Here is a 26,056-nt window from a genome sequence, read left to right on the forward strand (position 1 = left end):
TGGTGTACCTCCTCAAGCGGCTGGCCAAGGCTGTGAGTCTTTGCTTGGCAGTTTCCAAGGCCTCAGGTATGGACAGCTTGCTGTATTTCTTATGCACCTTCTTTGTCGCGCCTTTCTGCAACTCCGTTAGTTGGCTAACCTCCCTCCGTGCTACTTTGATCTTGCCCTCTAGCCTCCTTCTCCATGGAGGGTACTGCCCCTTGTGGCTGTTCAACTTGTAGCCAAGCATCTCACTGATCACTGCTGCCGTAGTGTAGATCAGCTTGTTAGTGTCGGTAATCGTGGTTGTAGGTATCATCCGTAGTGCTGCATTAACATCATCTAGCAGATGATGTTAATGCAGCACGTAATCTTGGTAACCGGCTAGGGGGGGTCCAGGTTTCAAGCTTGGCCATGATCCTATCTTTCAGGTCAGTTCCTCTCGCACTCAACGATCCTTCTCCTATCGCACTTGGGGCTATGTACCCAATCTCGGGTGGGGGTGATGATATCTCCCCCCTGACCTGGCGTCCTGACTCCTCCTTGCCGTAGCATTTATGTTGTACCTCGTCAATCTCTAGCTGTGAGAGCAGTCCCTTCTTTCGAATGTTGGAACACTGAGCTACTAGTTGTTTCGCCGTCATTGTGGATGTTGGGTATCGAAGAATCCATAGGTCCCTCATCCTATTCATGTAACCCCTTCCGCCAGGGTTACTTGCGTAGTAGCATTCCAACAACGCCCTGTTTTCGTCTCTTGCCCACCGATGCCTTCTTGTTCCAGTAGCCCACTTGTCGTCAGGGTGCCCTGGTTCCTCAACACCTGACGCGGACCTTGTTGATCCGGGCGACGTCCGAGCCGGCATGCCTTCATATTTATCTGTCTCGCTCATGTCTGCGGTAGGCTCACTTTTTTAGCATAGGGGGTCTAGCCTTAGGACCCTTACTGGATACAGACGCCCCAGGCAGGAATCGAACTTGCGATCTTCTGCTCCAAAGGCGTGTAGTCTAACCACTACGCTATCCAGCTGTATATATATATATATATATATATGTATATATATGTATATATATATATATATACATACACACACACACACACACATATATATATATATACACATATACACACACATACATATACACATACATATATATACACACACACACACACACACACACACACACACACACATACATTAATAATAATGTGCACAAATTATTTAAAAACCCCCCAAAAAAACAAGCACATTTGGACTCCTACTCCCCAGTAAAAGTCTTTTATGGATGCCAGATTATTTTGGGCATAGAAATCCAAACACACTTCCTTTTCAGCTTTTCCACTTTCACTACAAAAACCTGTAATTACATTCATTAGTGGGAAGAAATGAGATGCACCCTGTGCCAGTGTGCAGAGTGTTGGCCCAGTTCAAGCAGCACTCCAAACGAGATGCACGGTTTTCAACAGGCACCGATGAAAAATGGCTTCTCCATCTGTGCACGAGCAGCTTATCTTCCCTAAAATTGGCTAACTAGAAGGCGCTGTTATCAAACGCTTGTTCCAGCTGCTAAACATCTCCACTCATTTATATCACCAGGACGTACAGGTAACACATCCCTGCACGGGTCTGTTTGCGGTCTCTCTGTGCGTGTGTTTCTTATAGAGGTTCACATTCTGCGTGACGTCAAAGCAGGCAGCTGCTGCTGTTGCCGTGGTGATGCCATACCATAATGAAGCCCTTTAAGACCACATGCTGCTGCTCCTGCTGCTGGCAGTCACTGCAGCTCTGCTCTCACATTAAAGCAGGAACACCTGGGGCCTCGCTTTGTGATCAGATTTCTAATTCAGTCATTATTGCAATTGAAGCACAAATTTAACCCATTTAGTCGACTTTTATCCCCAAAACCAGATTCCTACCATCTCGAAAAGATCTCATTTGAGTCTTTTAATACTGAAAAGAATGCACGAATATCCAAGTGGGCATCTTGTGTAATGCTTTGGTACACGAGCCTCATTTCCAGTGCTCATTATTACTGGTTTTAATAAACCATCATTAAACTAGAGTCCAAATGGATGGCTTTTATTTTGCCAGATAAAAGCCATCCGTGCTGTCAGAGTTTTAGCTCAGCACAAGAATATCTACTTGCTCAGAGTTGCAAAGTCTTTCCGTAAAGCTGTGTTATTAGGAACAGAAAACAGAACTACTAAAGGAGAATTGTTCCACTTTTTGACTGCTTGACTTTGACTAAAACAAGTCGAGGCTAAGTGTCAACCTCCAGGGCTGAAAAATGAAGCCGATTCATGCGAAAAACGGAGGTTCCTCCAGTAGAGATGATTTAATGATGGATAAGTAAGAACAAAGAACTCGGGCATTTGAAGCAAACGTAGGAGCTCATATAAAAGTTCCTCTTCCTCCATCTGCCTGCAAGTGTTCGAGCAGTAAAAGCGTCCGACTCCGAGAGTGATAGTATCCTCACAGAGCTTCAGGCTGCTCACAGTTATTAGATGTACTGTAATAAACACTATTCATTTTCTACTAAATTATGATGGCAAAATATTTACCAGAGTTTCTTACATGCCCTGTAGTTCTGATTTTAACCACTAGGTTTTTACTGCTGAGAGTTCCTCTAATGCAACTGTTTCCCGGCACATATTTCCCATTAGATCACACAGCACACCACCAAACAAAAATGTCACAAAAAGCATATTGATATGCGCACCAGGTATAGTGGGATTAGCTGGTTTGTCCCCAGTATACCTTTTTTGCTTTCTTCTGACCACTACTCGTGCTACGGCTTTAATCTGGGTCTGAATTTTCTCCCGGACCCAGGACACACCGACTACTTTTCAAATATTTATCTATTGTTATTACACGCTGCATCGTCTTACAGCGTGACTATTATGTAATTTCTTCGTCTTCTTTTTTACTGACAGTTGGCAACCCATTTAATTAGAGCAGGTAGTTGTACTGCCCTCTAGTGTAAGAGAAGGTAATTGCTCTGCTCGTTACTTGCTTAGAGTACTAATCAGGTGGAACCAGATAATCTTCCACGACACACCTGATCATTTCTCACGGCACACTGATGTGCTGCGGCACAGCGGTTGGGAAACGCTGCTGTAACGGATACTTGAAGCTCGCTCCAATAGTGAGTCGATCTCCAAAGGTTCCCATGTTTAAATCCCCTACAGCCGAAATTCAACAGGTTTATAACAGAGTACAAAGAGAGTTTTGGTCTTTACAGTTAATTTCCTCGTTTGTGACAGCTGTACTGCGGATTCTTTTTAATTTAACTTACATTTTTCAAAGATTTAAATTTTGCTTCACGTCTAATAATGAAAGTCACTGAACTGGGCTAAATGCTGTGATTGTTCTGCTGGAGCCATCTGAAAGTCTGTGCTGTCTCCTTAATACGGTCACTTCTGGTAATTAAAAGTCAACCTAAAGCGAAGGCTTGAAAATGCACATCAAACAAACAGTCAATAATTGAGACTAAGCCCTCGTTCCGTCTGTCGGTCCAACAACGTTACGACTTTGGCCCCGTACTCTGGCTTCACTGGGGCGATCGTGGCTCAAGAGTTGGGAGTTCGCCTTGTAATTGGAAGGTTGCCGGTTCGAGCCCCGGCTTGGACAGTCTCAGTTGTTGTGTCCTTGGGCAAGACACTTCACCCGTTGCCTACTGGTGGTGGTCAGAGGGCCCGGTGGCAGCCTCGCCTCTGTCAGTGCGCCCCAGGGTGGCTGTGGCTACACCCTGGCTGTAGCTTGCCATCACCAATGTGTGTGTGATTGGGTGGATGATTGAATGTGTAAAGTGCTTTGGGGTCCTTAGGGACTAGAAAGCGCTATACAAATACAGGCCATCTACCATTTTTTGGATTGAATCTCGTTGCAACTGTTCACTCCAGGACTAAAAATAACAGGATAGGGTCTTGACTACTGTGACATGACTGGACTGGGATGATTTACAAAGTGGCTTTGGCCAGAACATTTCCGAGACTCTCTCTAGTCATTTATCTACTCCCTTTAGCAGTGTTGGAAACACCACATGGTATTTATAATTCCCCAAACCTCTCTCCAATGACCCTCCGTCTCTTCTTTTGTCAACAGCTGACAAGTTTGGGCATTTCAGACAAGAAGATGATGTCAGCTTAGAGTTCCAGCTACTTTTCCAGTTGACTGGGAGGATTACCACTTAAGAGCCCAACCTGTCCAGATTTCTGTTCCCTTTTCTGAGAAAAAGCATTTGCTGGTTCATTCTTACGGACTTGCACCATCGAAGCTTCTGTGGTTATCACATTACATGTTATATTGTGATCCAGAGGGAAGAAAAAGGCAGTTAAAAAGACAAGAAGTAGCACAAAGTTCAGAGATTTCATTTTGTTCCCTTTAAATATCCCCACAGTCAGCAGGCAGGCTTATAGCAAGAGCACAAACAAAAACCCCCCAAAAACAGTATTAGCCTTATAAGCAGCAACATGTCACAGCCTACACTGAACGTTTGACCTCTGCGGTGCAGAAACCTCAGAGCACAGGATATACAACACTGCTGTAACTTGGCTGCTGGGATGGTGAGTTTGGAGCAGGAACAGAGGAACAGGCAGTTTGGTTTTACAGTAACGCGAACACTCCAGCTCAGTTCAACCTGCTGACATCATCCCGCTCGGTATAATATTTCTTGTCTGTTTATGAAACATGATCCTGATACTTTTACTGTTTTCCAGAGAACATTTCTGGAGTCTTTGTTCTCACTGTAAAGGATACTTTGGTGCTTTTAGTAGTAGTGCAAGTCAGCAGTGGAATAAATCACTCCACTCACACGTGAGCGTCCCGTCACGTGGAAAAGTTTGAGTTTGTGATGGTGCTTTAATCCAACTTAAGATGAAATATCAGTGCTAAAAATACAAACCTACTGTAAACACTTCTGTCTGGGAATGTTTCAAGAAATTTTTCAAAATGTGGCCAAAATTAATTAAAAACAGAAAGATTGAAAAAAAAGTTTCCCAGAAAATAAAAGAATCAATCCTGAGTCCCACAGTGTCAGTGTGCAGAGAGAAAGCTGCCTTTACCCATAATAGTTATGTGAGAGGAAGTGATGCAGAAAATTCATGCTGTGGGTTTAGTGAGTTCATGTAATGCAAGTTAAAGATCTGACTGATAAATACTCTGTCATATTTATCTTTCTACCATACAGTGGCCCCATTGATGTGTATGTATTTGTTTGCATTGCAGTGTGACTGTAGCACAGATTCACTCAAAGTACTCACAGTAGTCTGCAGAGACACACGTGAAAGAGCGAGAACACAACAAATAAAACATGAGCTCGGTGAAAGCGTGACTCTGATGCATGAATTCATTTTTAATTTTACAGACATTTGGGTGTCTTGAAGTATTAATTATTGATCACAGAGGGATTCATGTTCTTTGATTAGTTTCATAAAAAATTTAAACACAGCGATCTCTAATTTTAACCATTTTGATTCCTTTTTCTTTAATGAACGGTGCAGCTCTGATTTCCTACAAGATCCTGATGTATTGGCATTAATTTGTCGGCCATTTTGCATGGGTAACAATCCTGGCATGCCAAGTGAGTGAAAAACCTATGAGATGAGATAAAGTTTGGCAACTATGAGCAAACAAGTGTATTTACTCTCTCAACATTTTCATGGTAAGCATCTTACTCGTTAGGCTGATAAATAAGGGGGGGGGTGCTGACAATAGATATTTACTTACTCCCCCGAGTGTGTTTACTGATGCTGTGAAGTGCAACCCTGCAGCAAGAGAAGCACAGCGAAGAGTTTTTATCATTTCACTTCAGTTCTGTTTCTCTCGTCTCACCACAGCTAGCTGAAGGACAACAGCACAAGGAAAAGTAGCCCACAGAGCACTTTTTCCACACGTTTTTGAGACTGAACCCTGGTGACCAATGTTCCCTCTAATATTTCATGTGTCTGAGTGAACACACAAACTCCCTGAGCGATCCCTTGGACCACTGTGAGCGACATCAGACGTGTGCACTGTGGTCACGCCAGCATCTAATCCATCCAAGTTACATGGTTTATTAAAATAATCAAATTACAGCATTTACATTTATGTTAGACTACTTTTAATTAACTGCTTTAGCCCACTTACAATGAAAATGTAAAAAATCTTGTGTAGTATGTTAACATTATTGGAAGTAAAAATAACTTGAACTCCAATTTCAAAAACACAACTTTCTTTTTTTTTTTTCCTTTTCATAAAGCTCTGACTTGTATTATGAGTCTGTGGTCTGGGAGAGAGTCTGTAACTCTGTCTGCAAAATACAGGATATAATGACCAATGCTGGGCAATTAATTATATAGTTACTACTTCAAAAAAGTAACTCAGCTATTTTTTTTAATGCAGCCAAGGCGTTTTTAAATAAACCTTTCAAACTATTTACAGAACAATCAGCTGTTCTGCATCAAATCTGATGCCACACAAATTATTTGTGCCACTCCAAAAAATAATTTCTGTCCACTATGAGATAAAGGAGAACAACAGCCTGATACCTGCAGGCCTGACAACAGGAGATGTATCACTGCTGTAACACCTGTAACATTCAGCAGCCGCCTCATTGTTCTGACACACACAACAAAACTATTGACTACACTACACACTAACTACACAAGATTTGCGCTAAACCTCTCAAATCTCTCACATCTCAGAACACCGCCGTCACTCCTAAAACTTCCCCCCCGTCCACGTTGCCATATCATTTTTTGATTGGTCGACATGGTACTTTTTTGGACGAATAGGAAAGAGAGAGGGGGGGTTGTTTTTGCTCACAGGCTTTCGAGCGTTTTCCTTATAAAACGCCGTTTTTACCGTTTCTTCCCGCAGTAAATATAAACAACGACAGTATTCAGGAAGAAAACCAAACATTGCAGATATTTTTATCATAACTCTGGTTTTACGTGGCCGATCAACACAATTTAAAAACTGGTATAAAGTCCACACTTTTCCCGTCAGTTGTTCCGTCTGTCCTGCTCACATCTCCAATGGTTGGACACGTTGTCATTAACGTGGCTTCACTGCACATCAGCCACGCCGCTTTGCTAGCTAAAACACCGGTGTCGGCACATAAGGACGCTGTCATAGCCTGTCAGCGACGTTGATTGGCTGCGTATATACGAATGTGAATCGCATCATTGGCTGGACTATGGGATAAGGTGGCATTGTTCTAATCCCATACAGGAGCAGCCAGTCACTCCCTGACTAACACTGCAAAACAGAATTGTTAAAGTATTAATTTTAATTTCAATTCAGGTTAGTTTTTTTTTTGTGCGCAACGCAGATTTTCTGTGCGCAGAGACCGTGCCAGCAGTGCGCAGCTTAGAGGGAACATTGCTGGTGACAGTAACAGCTGCAAAATGTAGAAGACCATCAGCAAAGCTATGCTGAGGCTCTGCTACACATGATCCCAGAGGAACCTACCCGAGGGATTAATAAAGTTCTATCCATCTATCACCTTTTAACGGCAATTATTCACATGGACACTAGAGGAGTTGGAACGATAACTTGCAAATTACCCAAGAAGATTTTTCTTTTTTTTTTTCTTCTGCTATTAACAACCAATGGAAAGGCCCAGATTTGAGTTTGCAAGCACTTCCCTTTGTGCAAAAGCTGTACTCCCTAACATTCACGGATTTCTTAATCTCAGTTGAGTTTTCCTGTAAATGTGGAAAAAAACGCTGACCAAGGACTTTAATTTTATTCTTTATTTTCTGGCTAGTAGTCCGAGTTCTGGACCTCTATGTGACCTTGAAGAAAACCCTAAAAATACTGGCATGTGGACACTGCAGATATGACATCATTCACCTGCGCCTGAGATGATATCATTAAAAAATGAGCTGCCAAAGAAGGCCATCTGCTGAGGACTCAACCCCACCAACACACACACACACACACACACACACACACACACACACACACACTGCAGATACTGACTGCAGCAGCGTCCACAGGGATTCACTTCATTACATTCTCTCTAAAGCACAACGTTTTCAACTTGCACAGACAAGTGCTGAACAATTACACACGCAGTCCAACAGGTAAGATCATTTTCCTTTTATCTGCTTAAATCTATGACAGAAATCATGTTTGTACAATAAAACAGATTAAAAACATGAAGAATCACGAGACCACGGGCCAGAAGTTCACGGTTTTTCAAGCATACAATCACCAATACAACTGCATCACATTCAGATTTAACTCCATATGTGACAGTTTCTCTAAAGCATCCTTTGGCAGCAGCTGCTGAAGCTCGTGGTTATGGTGGTGACATTCAAGGAAACTAATTTATGGAAATAATGTGATTTGTGAAGAACAAAAGGTCAAACCCTGAACCTGCAGAATAATGTCATTATGCAGGTGCCTCCGGTGCTGCTGGAACATGTTACATTACTATGGTTGCCCAATAATATTGCTCAGTTTTATAGATGACGTATAATAATAGCTTACTGAATAGTTCCCAGCATCAGCACTTGGATTTGATACAGGTTTAGTTGTTCACTTCCTACCATCATAAACGTCATGCGACCGGTTATGATTTGCTTTTACATTCATGTTTGTTTGATTTGGTAAAACTGCCAGAACTTCACTGTAAAATATATGGTGACAATTTAAACCCAGTTATTCAGTAAAAAATGACAATAATTCACTTTAACAATAGCAAAAATAGCACCTGCACTATACATTTGTTTACAGTAAACAATGTTAAAAAGAAAATACAGAGATTACAGTCCTGCTTAGTGAAAAACACATTCAACAATGCAATATATTACAGCATATTCATGCAAAATTAAACTTTATGGTAAAATTATCTGTAAAAAATATTGTACAGCACATTCCAAACTGAAGTTTTTACAATCAGCAACTTCTTCTGGCACATTACAGGAAACGCCCACAAGTTTAAACATTTTTTCTGTTCATCATAATTTTTCCCAGCTGTATCGCACCAGACTGTACCTGAACCCAAACGAAACAACAAGCCCGGGTTAGAAGTGTCCACATAATTCTGCAATCTTAGAACTGAGACTGTTTTTCAAAGTTTATGCTCCTTAGTTCAAACAGAGGGAACAGTAACATCTCGAGGCGGCTTGGTAAATAAAACTGCACTGCTGTTCCGAGTTAGTAAATGCTAAACTAAATTTTACTGTACTCTAACTTACAGTATGCAGTGAAGCATGGTTGTGATCTAAACCTGCATTTTTCCTGGCTCACCCTGGGCCTTCACACCCACACAAGCACAAAGCAAAGTTTACAGTTGACACACTTACTTAACAGAGATCTATGCATTTTCTGACGTACATGTTTGAGTAACTGAAAGCCTGCTTGGAAAAAAAATCAAATATATTTCGTTTTATTAGAATCTGGAGACTTTCCTTTGAGAGAGGCCAAAACCTCTTTGGGGGTTGCCAACATTTTTTTTTTTAATATGGGGGAAAACCCTGTAATCAAAAGTTTCAGACAACATTTAGGGGAAGGCCCTTCATTATTTTACAAATGTGTTAAAGTCACAAAGAAACGCTCTTACCAGTTTCTGCAGGACTATTTTTATTTTACCCAGAAAGTGAAACACTTGAAACTACAAATCTCGTCTTTGAGGGTTCCCGGCATGTTTTTGCAGAGCTCCCTGTTTGAACCCTGAGGTACCACAGCACTGATAACCACCGAAACACTGTGCTGCCCTCCAGTTGTTTGCTCAGTCCGAACTTCAACCACATCTAACACCAGCAGGATGACCCGAAAACACTTTGTGAGCTAGACCTCATCCCTGAACATCAACTCAGGACCTCACTGATGCTCCTGTGGCTGCACGTCTCCAGGTACAACATCTGGAGGAGTGACAGCTGTTGCAGCAGCTGATCTGGAGTGAGATCAGAGGTAGTTCAAAGAAGCTGCGTTGACTGATTTGCTCTCATGTTGTTGTAATCGTAAAGCCAGACGATGCTGGGATTTGTATCCTTTGGAAACTCAACATTGGGAATTTTTACCCTTCGGCTTAACCAAAACCAGCTACGCACACTGGGAATGTTCTAACCCAAAACAACATCTGGCCTTTACTGCCTTTGGTGGCTCATAAGCTCCTGTAGTTTTTATAGCCGACAATTAGGTTGCCGACTGGATACGGATGCTCTGACAGCGCGTCAGGAACAGATTTAATGCAGTCAGCAGACAATCGGTCTGTGAGCAGACAGACAGTTAAAAACAAAAATCACACTGAAATCTGGAAGTAGTCCCAAGCTTTGCTGATATTGTTTTTCACATAACTGAGTAACTTTTCTAAGCAGGGAGGATTTCCATAGGATACATGTTCTTATGTTAAACCTGAAGTCTTTTTAACAGCCAGCATCTTTCCATTTCTCCTCATCTCTGGATTTTCCTTCAATTCTTTGTCTATTCTGTCTTTAATTTCATCTCCTCTCCTTTCTTCTTCCTCTCATCACAGTCCTTCCTGCCCTCTTCTCTTCCTCTGTCCGATCCAGTTACCAGGTGTTTACATACTGACACGGCCCTGGAAAAAAGAAAAAGTGACACAGCTAACCGACCCTTTCAGGACATCATCGTCCCTGGCAGCAGGTTGTTATGGCAACCACACCAACACACTATGAAGTAGGCAGATGGAGGTAGACACCAGCTGCACCTCATCTCCACAGCGGTGTTAGTGTTAGAAACAATAAAGGAAACAGTTAAAATAAAGTATTATTATCACAACACAGCAAAGGTCTGTTTGTTTTTACTGTAACAGCTTTTATCTTAATGCTCCTCATGTCAAAAAAAAAGAACTCCTTATTTTCACATGTGGTATACATGGTATTTGAGAAAAAGGCTGAAGGTCAATGTGCGCCCAATTTTTTGAAATGAATAAAATAATAATAATAATAAAAAACGATAATGACTCAATATTGCTTTAGTTAGCGACTGATCTGTTGGAAAAACACCATCAAACCACATAAAGGGAACAAAACAGCCAAAAGTTCACACTTCATTATGGTTTTTTAATAATGGAAACATTAAAGAATATAATGACTCAGCTTACACAGCACAAATGTTGCTCATGTAGGACAAAACAACCAAACTGCAGGGACACAGTTAGTTTGTGTCCCCACAGACTGCAGAAACACCTGTCAATCAAATCACAGGTGTACATAAAAGATGGAGATTCTGGACAGTGCATTAAACCTGCAGTCTTTTTAATGGCCAGCAGGGGGCCATTAATGCAGTTTTAATCAAAAGTTCGACTGTAGCCTACAGAGGTCTATGGGAAAATGACACTTTAGTTCATTTGATTTGCGAGTAAAGTAAATGTTTTCCTGGTGAGTTTATGTCTCAGTCACTCGTGTCGAGTCTTCGTTACCACAGCACAAAGCTCATTTTCTACAATACAATCCCATTTTGCCATCAGTAGAAGAAGCAAAGCTTCAGGGTGAGAATTTGACTTCTTATTAAAACAAAAATTAGCACAGCAGCAGACAAAAACTGAGCCCAGGTCTTTGAACCTGTGTGTACACAGCCTCTGCACACTCTGTCATTTCCATGATTCCCATTCAGTCTGTGCAACGAGCCGTGCAATGATTACAGATAGCAGAGAACCCGTCTAGATTTCCCTCCAGGGTGTAAAAAGGATAAAGGAAAACCTCCTTCATGCCCACAGTTGGCTCACTAAGAGGAAAGAGTGGAGCAGTTCCATTTCTGCTGAGGGACTAATCAACTGATCTACAACAACACATCCAAATAAATGTAAATACATGGGAATACATGAAAATCCAAATGATAGCAGAGCCGACTTCTGATAAGACGACTGAAGGATAGAAGAGATAAGAAGAGATAAGAAGAGAGAGACGGGGACAGTTAGGCTGAGCAGCAGAAGCAGCATCTCTGAATTCTGCAGTGATTTCTATCTTGTTGCCATGAGCAATAGCAGCAGCAGCCGGCTGGACACGACAGCCAACGGCCTCCCGCTCCTCTCCACCCCTCCACCTTTTTCATCCTCCCTCTCTCTCCCAATCACCATCTGCCCTCTAGCTCCTTCTCTCCCACTTTCCTCTATTCCCCATCATCAGAGTATTTGAACTTGTTGTAATTTTCCCCAAATTACAATTCGTACTCGCCTTGTTTGAACACAGCTTCCATCTATTCCTCTAATTTCACCCCTCTTTTACCCATGTCTCTCCATTAATCTAGAAATGCAGGGAATAAGGATGAAGTGGGTCAAACTGGGAATATCGATAAGAGTTCATTTCAATAAATCACAGCTATTCAGAGCAGGATCACTGCAGGTTCGATTAGAGATTAAAAACAACATGAAAGCTTCTTCCTACCTCTTTATAATGCTCCTCATCACACAACATCACTCCATTTAGTAAGATTTAAGATGATAACAATAAACTAATGCATTGGTTCTGTTAGGTCTTAATGATTATTAGACTTATAAGTTTGGCATTAGTTCAACAATTTCCTTTTTTTCATGCTCATCATTTCAGTTTTGGACATGTTAAAGAGGTTTTGAGAAACCCTGTGTATCCCATGCTAAATGCATTTCTGTCTTTATTAGTGAGTCACATGACTAACTTCAAACTTACCTTACAGCTCACAGAAACATTACCTCAACCCTAAAGACCAGTCTTAACCTCTATAGAGCCATTGTGTGGGTGTGGGGGAAAATAGAACAACCCCAAAATGTGCTAAGCTAGTTATAACAACAAATGCTTTTGTTTCATTCAATTCATGTTTGGAGATATATTTTAAAAACAAAAATAACTTCATGTGATGTATTTGATGCTACAGCCACGTTAAGGGAAAGCAGCGACCAGGCACTGCATGCAATGTTACACTCTGACTGATGTGGCACTGCATTAGCTGTGATAATTATCATCTATCAGAGAGAGACTATGTTAATATACAGTATATGCAATATAGAATATATATGGTACTATAAAAGCAGCTGTTTGGGAGGCTCAGTGGATGCTGAAGTCTGAGATTGTGGGGCGTGGCTCTACAAACCTCTAACTGCCCCAACAGGTACTGGAAATAACCAATAATTCAACACGTAGCTCCAGGTGTACACACACACACACACACACAGTGACCCAGAGTTCCTGAATCATCAAGACAGTGACTGATTGTTTCCTCTGCTACTGTTGTCATTATGACAGCGAGTCGCCTCAACAGGAAGCTGGCCGACATCCAGCGCCGAGGACACATACATAAATACACACACACACACACACACACACACACACACACACACACACACACACACACACACACACACAGAGTACTGTGCAAAAGTTTTGACCCAACCTTTATTTCTTTATACTTTGCTAAGAAACTGAGAAGTGGATCATTGAAAAGTGCAAACATGAAGGCAAAAACTGAGTTTGTAGAATCCTAATAACCTTACGTACGGTACTTTCATAATTTCATCCTCTTTTACAAAATCTCCCACAGCACTAGATTAAACGCAGCCCCATCATGACACAGCCTCCACCACACTGTACAGACGGCTGTAGACCATCACAGTCACGCCTCTCTCCTGACCTAAAGTAGTCTGGCTCACTGGAAGCAAAATATAAAGAAATCGGTGGAGTCGAGACTTTTGAACAGAGATGGAACTCCTCAGAACAACAACAAGAAAGAGTCGTGCTGAACAAGAAAACTAGAAAGCATGGTATACACACACAATCTCACAAACATGCCCATAAAGGCTGCCTCCTCCACTTAATCAATCCAGGAAGCAACCTCCATTGATGCTACAGTCCAGTGATCGTGAAGACAGCAGCCTCTGATCATTTGTCAATAGCAGAAAAGTAAAAATCAATAAAAAGCGCGCAACCAGCTTCAAAAACAGCAGCACAGAATTCTGAGACCTCCTGCGGTTTGTTGACTGAGGAAGAATAAATCTAAAGCTTCAGGATGCTTTTATTTCTCCGGCTCTTTTCCCAGGTTTGCAGTCAGACTTGTTGCCGTTTAAGCTGCTGAGGACTTTACATTTGGGTGACACCTCAGAGACTCCAGCATCAGAACGATGAGATTAAATCAGTAAAACAAGAACAAGAAACTTTTCCACCAACCCTGAAAAACTAAAGTGTTGATGAACTTAATCACCAATCAGACTTTAACGAACGTCTCCAGGAGTCCTCACACAGACACTTTGCTCGCCCACTGGAGCGGTTGTGTGTTAGCTGTATGCTACCTGAGAGCAGCAATGAAGGCTGTGTGCGTGGGAGTGTTTCCACTTTCAGCTCAGCTCTTTCTGTGATTCCTCTCCATCTTCTCTCCCTTTTTTCCTCTCCTCTCTCTACAAGCATAAAGATTCATAAAGCCACGGGAAATGTTTCGCTTCCTCTCTTTCGCTCTTCTCTAAAGCACTTTGGTGGTCTCGCAGCGGCCCACTCGTCTGGCGTGCTTCCAGCCTGTGAACCTGGACGCTTGCTCTCGGCTCCTCTTTTAGTTGTTGCTGGACAAAAACTTTTGGATAAGCAGTTTTTAGCTTTTATGCTCTGAGCTGCTGAAAAAAAAAAGTCTTTAACTATGTTTAAAGAAAACCTACAACCTTTCAGGGCCCTGTCCTGGTCCCCAGCTCCCCGCCTTCCATCCATTAGTATTTGATTTATTTAAGAACATTAAAGCTCTTCTTTATATTCCAAGTGTTGCTGAGGCTTTAACATCATTAGACTTTTGCTCCTCTGTGTGGACTTTGTGCCGGACACCTCTGCGTCTAAAATATTAACCCCACTAAGCACGATGCATTTCATATATAACAACAATATGTTGACTGAATAACCAGGCTTCTTATGTTTGGTTCTTATTGGCTGACAAGATTTTTTTGTCCTCTTGGAAATTTCATTTGTGCTCTTGTGGCAACCGTCAGGTAAATACAACCGAGAAGGAATCACAGCAACAGACATTACACACACTAACAACAGAGTGCTCCATAACAACAGCAGCAACAACAATAAGAATCAAAGCTCGTGCAGCAGTACAAGCCACACACACACACACACACACACACACACACACACACACAGTCTCCATCTTACCTCGGCTGTTAGTTGCCAGGTCGGCCACCTTCTGAAAGGCATCCAGGAAGGCTGCTACAGCGACAACCGTCGTCCTGGAAGACACCAAACAGGAAGTAGACACAGAAAAAGCCGTTATTCATTCTTTCTTTCTTGCTGGCTTTTTAATTTTCCATTGGAGAAAAATTATGTTAAACACATTGGTTTGTTCTTTATGTTTTAAATGCATGTTTATCTTGTCATCACTCAGCTGATCTGTAGCAACAAAGCTCCTCGTCTTTCTAAATTGAAATCAGCCGCAGCTCTTTGAATTCAAGTAATCAGTCTTAAAATGCGACATATGCTCTGACTCATCATCAGCAGGGAGAGAAACTATTTCAAATGTGCCAATTCATAATTCTGGACCTTTGAAACACTGAGACAATCCCCCCACAGAATAGATGCAGGGTGAGGAAGAGGAGGAAGGATCGAGTCATTAGTAATCAGCTTTGACCTCTGATGACCTCTGTCCCAGGACAGAATCTCTGGAGGCTCGCTGCTGATCCATCTCGCTGATAATGACTTTATGGTGGCATCATTAATCTCTGCCAGCCACAGAAGGTTAATTGAGTTGTTCGTGTGTATATACACAGTGTATGTGAAGGCAGCCATTGCTGGTTGGTTAATGGCTGAAAAGTGTGAGTGAGTAAACATGTAGGTGTGGAGGCTTTGTCCAGGTTTAAGTGTATGGTTTTGGTGGTCTGTGTGTACATGTTTCTATTGATGGTGGCAACATTCAGCTGTGTGTGTGTGTGTGTGTGTGTGTGTGTGTGTGTGTGTGTGTGTGTGTGTGTGTGTGTGTGTGTGTGTGTGTGTGTGTGTGTACCAGGATGTCAGGGACGAGGTGACAGGAGAGGTGAGCCTGACATTTAGACAGCTAATGAAGCAGACTGATTGGATGTTCATGAGCTCAGGTTATGCACACTCAGGATGTGGGTACGCTTCCTTTTATCTTAAGGTTAAAACGACAATGAATATGATTCTCTATGCATAAACCCTAATTATCAAAACAGCTCAATGAGGATACAGAGACCACAAAATTTTGCATTTCTGAATAACGGAATAATCTTCTTCATAAACCAAGAAGCCACAGTTTGGTGCTACTGGACCGATTCTGAGAAAGTTGATGTAAACACTGTCAGAGCAACACAACAAAAGCAACTTATGTACTGAGATCGCCATTTTCAGGAACACGTCAAACAGATAAGACTAGTCACTTAGAAAGATAAACGACACATTGATCAGTACTCTGGACTCTGTTCCAGTCAGATGCAAGTCACTCAGTGTAGGTGACACTTAAGATTTACATTTACACTCATAATTCTCTATATGCATACGGCACTGAAGATAGATTTGCAAATGACTTCACACATTTACAAATGCGACTACAGTTTACAGCTGCAGACAGAAACATGTGCACGCAGCTTGTCACAACATTACACAAGTCATCTACGAAAAAACCTCCTATATGGCATTTACAATATTCTTGCACATTTATTGATTGCATGAACTCAGATTTGATTATTTTGCAGCATTTCCTGCTTTATTTTTTACTTTTTGTGTCTGGTGCATTTTTTGTACATTTGTGTTTTCTTCACTTGTTTGCTTGCGTGTTATTTTCAGTTCTGTGGATGCTGTCGTTACAGGAGCCAGGCTGCAGAAAAACCTTCAATCTCCTGTTGTGTGTCACCCTGTCTCCTGTTATTGCTCGGCTCGTGTGTGATCTGCGTCTGAGTTCTAGGTGCCGTCTCTGATGACAGACTCGGGGCGTCTGAAGATGTGGGCCGGGCCTATGCGAGTGGCTTCTTGCTGTGCTCACCCTCTCGCGCTTCTTTTCCCCTCAAGTAAGTCATTTTTTAAACTCTTTATTCTGTCTTTTGTATATAAACATGTTATGACATGTAATAAGCAATTTTACCTTAGCTGTGACTGTAGTTTGCTGGCCTTGCTGATGAAGTCATCCCAGACGGGGTAACTGCCCTGAAGGAAAAGAAAGAAAATTATGAGGAAACTATCAAAGAATCTGCAGTTTTATAGCAGTGAAAGTAAAAAATGTGGGGAAGATTTTTTTTGTCTTACATTTTGCAGCTTTAATTTAAAGAAATGAAGCTTTGACAAAAGAAACTCATTCAATAGAGACCAATCAGCCTTTATTCAGGCCAGAGAGAGCACAGCTATAAACCCAATGTATCGGGTCAGTGTGTCAATAGAAATGATGGGGATGAGATTAATGAGATCTCTATCGCACACATATTCATTATCATACAGTCGTTCTTCACCCAAAGGTCCCACAGTCTGGGTTATCTCTTAAATATAAATATACACATAACTCAACCAACTAAACTCAAAACCCACGCACACCTCTGCAGGCTCCAAACACATAAATTCTGAGAATCAGACACAGCAGTTAACAAACAGACAACAAGGAGACAGATCAATACTACCGATCCATATCTCCCCCCAACCACCCACCCATCTAGGAGGAGGCCAAACAAGCGCCCCCAGGCATGCAAATACAGTAGGTCTGCTGCCTGGGTGCAGTGGGACTGAGCAGCCAGTCGCTGCAGTGCGCTGCGACGGATGCGTGTTCAGAAAGTAGGCCGCATGGAGGGAAACACCGAGCCACTGCAGCCAACCACAGTGAGCCAAACCAGGGTATGCTTCTAATGTCAGGAGGAGTCTCCTGATGCTTTCAGGACGGGTGGAGCGTCTTTCTTTTTAAACTGCAGCAACAGATCTGAGGCGTCTTCCCTCGCCTGGTTTGGTTGTCTAGACAGACACTGTCACCAATTTTTCAGCCCATATTTCAAAATCCTACTGATATATTGTGTTGTGATGCTTTATCATAGCACACTGTATCACAAATATAGTAAAATATACAGGAAAGGTATGCACACACCTTCAGCCACTAAGCTTTTATCCTAGACTTCATTAAAGTGTCGGGCGACCTGAACCGATATGAAACATATTTGGTTCTTTCACCATTTTTGATTCTGACTAATTAACCCTAAGGATCTCCACAGGGGAACACTGCAGTTCAATATTTTTAAAACTGAGTCCAAAATACAGCAAAACTACAAACCATGTAAAATGTATCCTCATTTTTTGAATTTCATTTTATAGATTTGGAACATTTGGCTCGATGGTTCATGTGTCTTGTGTTTTTACAGAATGCTTCTATGTGAACTCCATCGTTAGGAAGGCAACACAAGGCTTTTAAACCGTGTCCCTTACTGTTGCACAGGAAGTGGTCAGAATGAGCCAGAATGTCCAATAAGACTAAACGAATGCACCGCACAGGAGCTCTACATAAAGACAGATCCGTGAACGTTTCCACCCTGTGATCCTGTAGAAAGCCGTCATGCCTCCACCTCTCTGCTGCACTTTGTGGGCGTTGCCCCCCCCCCCTTTTTTTTTTTTGCCCCCACTGCTCTTCTCACGGTGCTGCTGAGCTGGGTGTGTTCAGCCGTCCTCTGATTGTGAGAGAGATGCCGAGCGTCATTGCCTGGATTACGTTACCATGGCAACCCTGCTGCCGAAGCACCGGTGGCTGCAGAGGGGCTTCACACAGAGAAGGATGTGTGTGAGGAGGGGAGGATCACACGTGCATGCATCCTCACCCAATCACACACACACACACACACACACACACACACACACACACACACACACACACACACACACACACACAGTTTCTGTGTCACGTTTGTTTTCTTTGTTTCCTTTCATCCATATTCAACACCTGCATATTTCCCTCCCTCCCTCCACACACACACACACACACACACACACACACACACACACACACACACACACACACTTATCATATGCACTGTCATGTCCTCTTCCAGCTCTTTACTACTCATTCATCCTTTCCTCTCTCTAACGCTGTGCACGCACACACACCCACACCTCATTACATTCTCTCTTTCTCCCACTCGGACACACAGGCGAGGCCAGGGTCGCTGCATCCATCAGTCACTGAGGACATAAATTGTCACCGTGGCAACAACCAAAGGTGGTGGCAGCGGCGGCGGCAGCATGCTGGTCCTTCAGGAATCCATCGCTCTGTTTTTTGTTTGGCTCTGTGAACAACTGCAAGAGCTTCAAACCATAAAATCCTTGCTTGACTCTTTGTGTTTGTTCAGTGTTTCTGTGTAAGGACTGCTACCTCGTCCACAGGGATCACTCAAAATTTAAACTGGGGACATCATATAGGTAAAAAAAAACAAAACAGGCAGGTAGATGATGGAAAACACAAGGTTGTTTCATCTAATAGATATTACTTCATGCTGAACGCTATATTAACATAGATCCGCCCAATAGACCTATCAAACTGTGAAACCGAGGGACGCTGCATGTTTATTGGTTAAAGATTGGTTAAAGGTTAATTCCAAGATATTAGCTACTGAGAATCACCTGTTTTTTCCCCAATTCTGATTCTGTGTTTCTTCATAAACAGCTGGAATTAATGGTCCATCAGCCTTTCTGGAAAATGATTACTGAGGTCATAAATCAAGTGAGAGGTGAGTTCATTTATCCATAGATGTCTACACAACAACTGAGATATCTTTCTGCATCTGGGAGTCGTCCCAAACGGGCTATTACAAAAAAAATGCAGGATTAAGGTGTTTATGTCAAGTTGGAAGTTATGTCCATCCTTCGCATTCAGACTGCAAAAAATGTTAATCCCAACTTTAACACGTGCTGCAGACGGCTGAGTTCTTTCTGACACTATTGCAAAATTACCCCAAACATGTTTTTCTGCTTAATGCATTTATATCATTTTATACAGGCACAAACTGGACAACCTACACCAATCCTCCACAGCATGTCTTTATCCTGTCTTCCTTCTCTCACCCCAACCAGTCACAGCAGATGGCCCCGCCCCTCCCTGAGCCTGGTTCTGCCGAAGGTTTCTTCCTGTTAAAAGGGAGTTTTTCCTTCCCACTGTCGCCAAAGTGCTTGCTCATAGAGTGTCATTTGATTGTTGGGTTTTTCTCTCTGTGTATTATTGTAGGGTCTACCTTACAATATAAAGTGCCTTGAGGCGACTGTTGTGATTTCGAGCTGTATAAATAAAACTGAACTAAATACTGTATGTTAGATATGTCAGCCCTAAATTCCATTGTTAAAGTTACGCTGGCAGGTGGTAGCAGATTTGCATCTGCACACAATATACAGGGAGTGCAGAATTATTAGGCAAGTTGTATTTTTGAGGAATAGTTTTATTATTGAACAACAACCATGTTCTCAATGAACCCAAAAAACTCATTAATATCAAAGCTGAATGTTTTTGGAAGTAGTTTTTAGTTTGTTTTTAGTTTGAGCTATTTTAGGGGGATATCTGTGTGTGCAGGTGACTATTACTGTGCATAATTATTAGGCAACTTAACAAAAAACAAATATATACCCATTTCAATTATTTATTTTTACCAGTGAAACCAATATAACATCTCCACATTCACAAATATACATTTCTGACATTCAAAAACAAAACAAAAACAAATCAGCGACCAATATAGCCACCTTTCTTTGCAAGGACACTCAAAAGCCTGCCATCCATGGATTCTGTCAGTGTTTTGATCTGTTCACCATCAACATTGCGTGCAGCAGCAACCACAGCCTCCCAGACACTGTTCAGAGAGGTGTACTGTTTTCCCTCCTTGTAAATCTCACATTTGATGATGGACCACAGGTTCTCAATGGGGTTCAGATCAGGTGAACAAGGAGGCCATGTCATTAGTTTTTCTTCTTTTATACCCTTTCTTGCCAGCCACGCTGTGGAGTACTTGGACGCGTGTGATGGAGCATTGTCCTGCATGAAAATCATGTTTTTCTTGAAGGATGCAGACTTCTTCCTGTACCACTGCTTGAAGAAGGTGTCTTCCAGAAACTGGCAGTAGGACTGGGAGTTGAGCTTGACTCCATCCTCAACCCGAAAAGGCCCCACAAGCTCATCTTTGATGGTACCAGCCCAAACCAGTACTCCACCTCCACCTTGCTGGCGTCTGAGTGGGACTGGAGCTCTCTGCCCTTTACCAATCCAGCCACGGGCCCATCCATCTGGCCCATCAAGACTCACTCTCATTTCATCAGTCCATAAAACCTTAGAAAAATCAGTCTTGAGATATTTCTTGGCCCAGTCTTGACGTTTCAGCTTGTGTGTCTTGTTCAGTGGTGGTCGTCTTTCAGCCTTTCTTACCTTGGCCATGTCTCTGAGTATTGCACACCTTGTGCTTTTGGGCACTCCAGTGACGTTGCAGCTCTGAAATATGGCCAAACTGGTGGCAAGTGGCATCTTGGCAGCTGCAGGCTTGACTTTTCTCAGTTCATGGGCAGTTATTTTGCGCCTTGGTTTTTCCACACGCTTCTTGCGACCCTGTTGACTATTTTGAATGAAACGCTTGATTGTTCGATGATCACGCTTCAGAAGCTTTGCAATTTTAAGACTGCTGCATCCCTCTGCAAGATATCTCACTATTTTTGACTTTTCCGAGCCTGTCAAGTCCTTCTTTTGACCCATTTTGCCAAAGGAAAGGAAGTTGCCTAATAATTATGCACACCTGATATAGGGTGTTGATGTCATTAGACCACACCCCTTCTCATTACAGAGATGCACATCACCTAATATGCTTAATTGGTAGTAGGCTTTCGAGCCTATACAGCTTGGAGTAAGACAACATGCATGAAGAGGATGATGTGGACAAAATACTCATTTGCCTAATAATTCTGCACTCCCTGTATGTGCCAGACTGACTCAATTTTCTTTAAGTCTCTGCAAAATACAAAAGCAAAAAAGCATTTTTCATTTCTGTGTTAGAGGATAAGCACAAAGGTGGCTGCTACTGCTGTTTATATGTTTTTACTATACTGTTTTTCATAAGAAATAAATATGAAGCAGTATCTACATTGAATTAAATCAGATGTGTTTCCTGCTGTGTTTGACAGACAACTTTTATCAATCTTGAATTTCTCTTTAAAAAAATCCAAAACGTGTTTTCAGATAAAATAAAAAAAATAATAATTAGAGCCGCAGAGCGTCAGAACAAAGAGCAGAAAAAGAGTTAAGTCCCTGCGAGTCAATGGCAGCACCACTACAATAAAACAAAGTGACCCATTTGGCCAGAGAACCAAAGTCAATGCTGCAGCTTTGTCCGTGATGTTTCCATGACAATCCTGACTCACAGACCAGTTTAACCAGCAGCCTGCTACAAAAAGAGACCAGGCTTATTATAGGTCCGAGGTGATTAAGGCTTCAGTTCAAGATAAATGGCAATTAGCATCGAGCTAATGTGCTCATGTCCATTACTTACACACTCTCTCTCTCTCACACATGAAAGCCTTGCTGTTCAGTAGCAAAATACACTTTACACAGTAATTTCTGATGTCATCACAACATTAATGTTCAGTCTTGGTTTATCTGAGGTTGTTGGGTGGAGAGACAGTTGTGTCGACTTGCTAATCAGAGCGTGTGTGCGTTTGTGTATGCAAATGACGGTCTTAAAGGTTTTACTTCTTAAAGTTTATAGTTTATATTTATTACTGATTAAGTTAGTAATCAGCCCAATGAATTCCAACTCCATCGCCCTGGACTGCAGCTGGTCCAACCTCAGCGATCACGGAGTAGAAGCACAAGAATTGGATCCTCACCTGCTGCTGGTTCTAGTTTAATTGTTCACAGAATATCTTTAGAACAGGAGCACTACCTCATGTATCTTTGGTGAATATTTATACACATATGCACGCCAAACTTGGGGTGACTCTGGCTCAGCAATGGGTCGTCTACCAACTGGAAAGTCGATGGATCAATCCCAGACTCCTCCAGTCCGCATGCTGAAATACCCTCAGGAAAGATACTGAACCCCAAGTTGCTCCTAATGAATCGCTTGGAGTGTGAATGTTAGAAATAATGTTAGATCAAAGCACTGAATGAATGTGTGTGTGACTGGGTGAGCGTTCAACTGAGTAGAAATGTGCCATGCAGGTACCAAACCAAATGACGACGAGATCAACCACCTCTGTTTCAACCCCATTAAAGGTCCCTGAGTCAGGACTGATTCGGGAACCACAGGAGGTGAGCAGCACGAACAGGTTACCGGGTCGCTGACTTCTTCTGTTATACAACACCAAAATTAAACGACCATTTTCCACCTGATGAAACCGACTCCGTCCTCAAGGTCTGTTTTTTTTGTTTTGTCTTCTCTGGATCGGCTGATTAAGTCTGCGAGTATTTAGAGCCGTCAGACTCTGATTTAATCATAGTATGACATTATGCATATATATTTAATATTCCTGTATATTTACATTTGTAGACGCAGGTGTGGGTATGGGTGTAAGCATGTATGTTTATATGTACAGTATGTAGGAGGATAAGGATAATTTTATAGCATTTATCTTTTGTCCCATTTTTCATTTGATGTCTGACTTAACAAATATCTATATCTCTCTCTCTCATATTATATATATATATATATATATATATATATATATATATATATATATATATATATATAAAAAAAAAACACCCAGCACGCCCCTACGGGCGGTTTTATCCTTCAAGCTCGGGTCCTCTACCAGAGGCCTGGGAGCTTGAGGGTCCTGCGCAGTATCTTGGCTGTTCCCAGGACTGCGCTCTTCTGGACAGAGATCTCCGATGTTGTTCCCGGGATCTGCTGGAGCCACTCGCCTAGCTTGGGAGTCACCGCACCTAGTGCTCCGATTACCACGGGGACCACCGTTACCTTCACCCTCCACATCCTCTCGAGCTCTTCTCTGAGCCCTTGGTATTTCTCCAGCTTCTCGTGTTCCTTCTTCCTGATATTGCTGTCATTCGGAACCGCTACATCGATCACTACAGCCGTCTTCTTCTGTTTGTCTACCACCACTATGTCCGGTTGGTTAGCCACCACCATTTTGTCCGTCTGCATCTGGAAGTCCCACAGGATCTTAGCTCGGTCATTCTCCATCACCCTTGGGGGCATCTCCCATTTTGACCTTGGGACTTCCAGGTTATACTCGGCACAGATGTTCCTGTACACTATGCCGGCCACTTGGTTATGGCGTTCCATGTATGCCTTGCCTGCTAGCATCTTGCACCCTGCTGTTATGTGCTGGATTGTCTCTGGGGCATCTTTACACAGCCTGCACCTGGGGTCTTGCCTGGTGTGATAGACCCCAGCCTCTATGGATCTTGTACTCAGCGCTTGTTCTTGTGCTGCCATGATTAGTGCCTCTGTGCTGTCTTTCAGTCCAGCTTTGTCCAGCCACTGGTAGGATTTCTGGATATCAGCCACCTCCTCTATCTGCCGGTGGTACATACCGTGCAGGGGCCTGTCCTTCCATGATGGTTCCTCGCCTTCCTCCTCTTTCTTGGGTTTCTGCTGCCTGAGGTATTCACTGAGCACACTGTCAGTTGGGGCCATCTTCGTGATGTATTCGTGGATGTTTCTTGTCTCATCCTGGACTGTGGTGCTGACACTCACCAGTCCTCGGCCCCCTTCCTTCCGCTTAGCGTACAACCTCAGGGTGCTAGACTTGGGGTGAAACCCTCCATGCATGGTAAGGAGCTTTCTTGTCTTGATGTCAGTGGCTTCTATCTCCTCCTTTGGCCAGCCTATTACCCCAGCAGGGTACCTGATCACGGGCAGGGCGTAGGTGTTGATGGCCCGGATCTTGTTCTTACCATTCAGCTGACTCCTCAGGACTTGCCTGACCCTCTGCAGGTACTTGGTGGTTGCAGCTTTCCTAGCGGCCTCTTCATGGTTCCCATTCGCCTGTGGGATCCCCAGGTACTTGTAACTGTCCTCTATGTCTGCAATGTTGCCTTCTGGTAGTTCAATCCCTTCAGTTCTGACTACCTTCCCTCTCTTTGTTACCATCCGACTACACTTCTCCAGCCCGAATGACATTCCAATGTCATTGCTGTATAGCCTGGTAGTGTGTATCAGTGAATCGATGTCTCGTTCACTCTTGGCATACAGCTTGATGTCATCCATGTACAGGAGGTGGCTGACAACCGCTCCGTTCCGTAGTCGGTATCCATAGCCAGTCTTGTTAATGATCTCACTGAGGGGGTTCAGGCCTATGCAGAACAGCAGTGGGGACAGAGCATCTCCTTGGTAGATCCCGCACTTGATGGTGACTTGTGCTATGGGCTTGGAGTTGGCCTCTAGTGTTGTGTGCCACATCCCCATTGAGTTCCTGATGAAGGCTCTTAGGGTCCTGTTGATCTTGTACAATTCTAGGCATTCCAGTATCCAGCTGTGGGGCATTGAGTCATAGGCCTTCTTGTAATCAATCCAGGCTGTGCACAGGTTGGTCAGTCTGGTCTTGCAGTCTCGGCTGACTGTTCTGTCTACCAGTAGCTGGTGTTTTGCGCCTCTGGTATTCTTGCCAATCCCTTTCTGTGCCCCGCTCATGTATTGACCCATGTGCCTGTTCATCTTAGCCGATATGATGCCTGACAGGAGCTTCCATGTAGTACTGAGGCAGGTTATTGGTCGGTAGTTGGATGGGACCGGTCCCTTCTTGGGGTCCTTGGGGATCAGGACCGTCCGACCTTCGGTTAGCCATTCCGGGTGTCTCTCGTTAACTAGCAGCTGGTTCATTTGTGCTGCCAGACGCTCGTGGAGTGCAGTCAGCTTCTTCAGCCAGTAGGCGTGAACCATGTCGGGCCCTGGTGCTGTCCAACTCTTCATACTGGAGACCCTTTCTTGGATGTCTGCCACTGTGATGGTTACTGGACCCTGTTCAGGGAGGTCGCTATGGTCTGCCCTCAGATCCACTAGCCACTGAGCATTGCCGTTATGGGTTGCGTCCTTCTCCCATATGCTCTTCCAGTATTGCTCCGTCTCCAGCCTTGGTGGTGCTGTTCTGTTATTGTTCCCTTGCCACTGAGAGTACACCTTTGCTGGTTCTGTGGAGAACAGCTGGTTTATTCTCCTGCCTTCTATCTCTCTGGTGTACCTCCTCAAGCGGCTGGCCAAGGCTGTGAGT

General features: G+C 43.0%; 1 protein-coding gene across 3 annotated transcripts in view; it reads right to left on the reverse strand.

Annotated features, from left to right (window-relative positions):
* LOC100710714 (MTSS I-BAR domain containing 1) overlaps positions 1 to 26,056 on the reverse strand; it is a 78,369-nt gene that overhangs the window by 44,501 nt on the left and 7,812 nt on the right. For all 3 annotated transcript variants that reach the window (XM_005463689.4, XM_025902268.1, XM_005463690.4), the window contains exons 2-3: positions 16,977 to 17,038; positions 15,041 to 15,114 (exon numbers count right to left, since the gene is read on the reverse strand). In XM_005463689.4, coding sequence (XP_005463746.1) covers positions 15,041 to 15,114; positions 16,977 to 17,038 — 136 coding nt within the window. The remainder of the gene's footprint in view (positions 1 to 15,040; positions 15,115 to 16,976; positions 17,039 to 26,056) is intronic.

Source organism: Oreochromis niloticus, linkage group LG22 (assembly GCF_001858045.2).
Source record: "Oreochromis niloticus isolate F11D_XX linkage group LG22, O_niloticus_UMD_NMBU, whole genome shotgun sequence".
NCBI lineage: Eukaryota > Metazoa > Chordata > Actinopteri > Cichliformes > Cichlidae > Oreochromis > Oreochromis niloticus.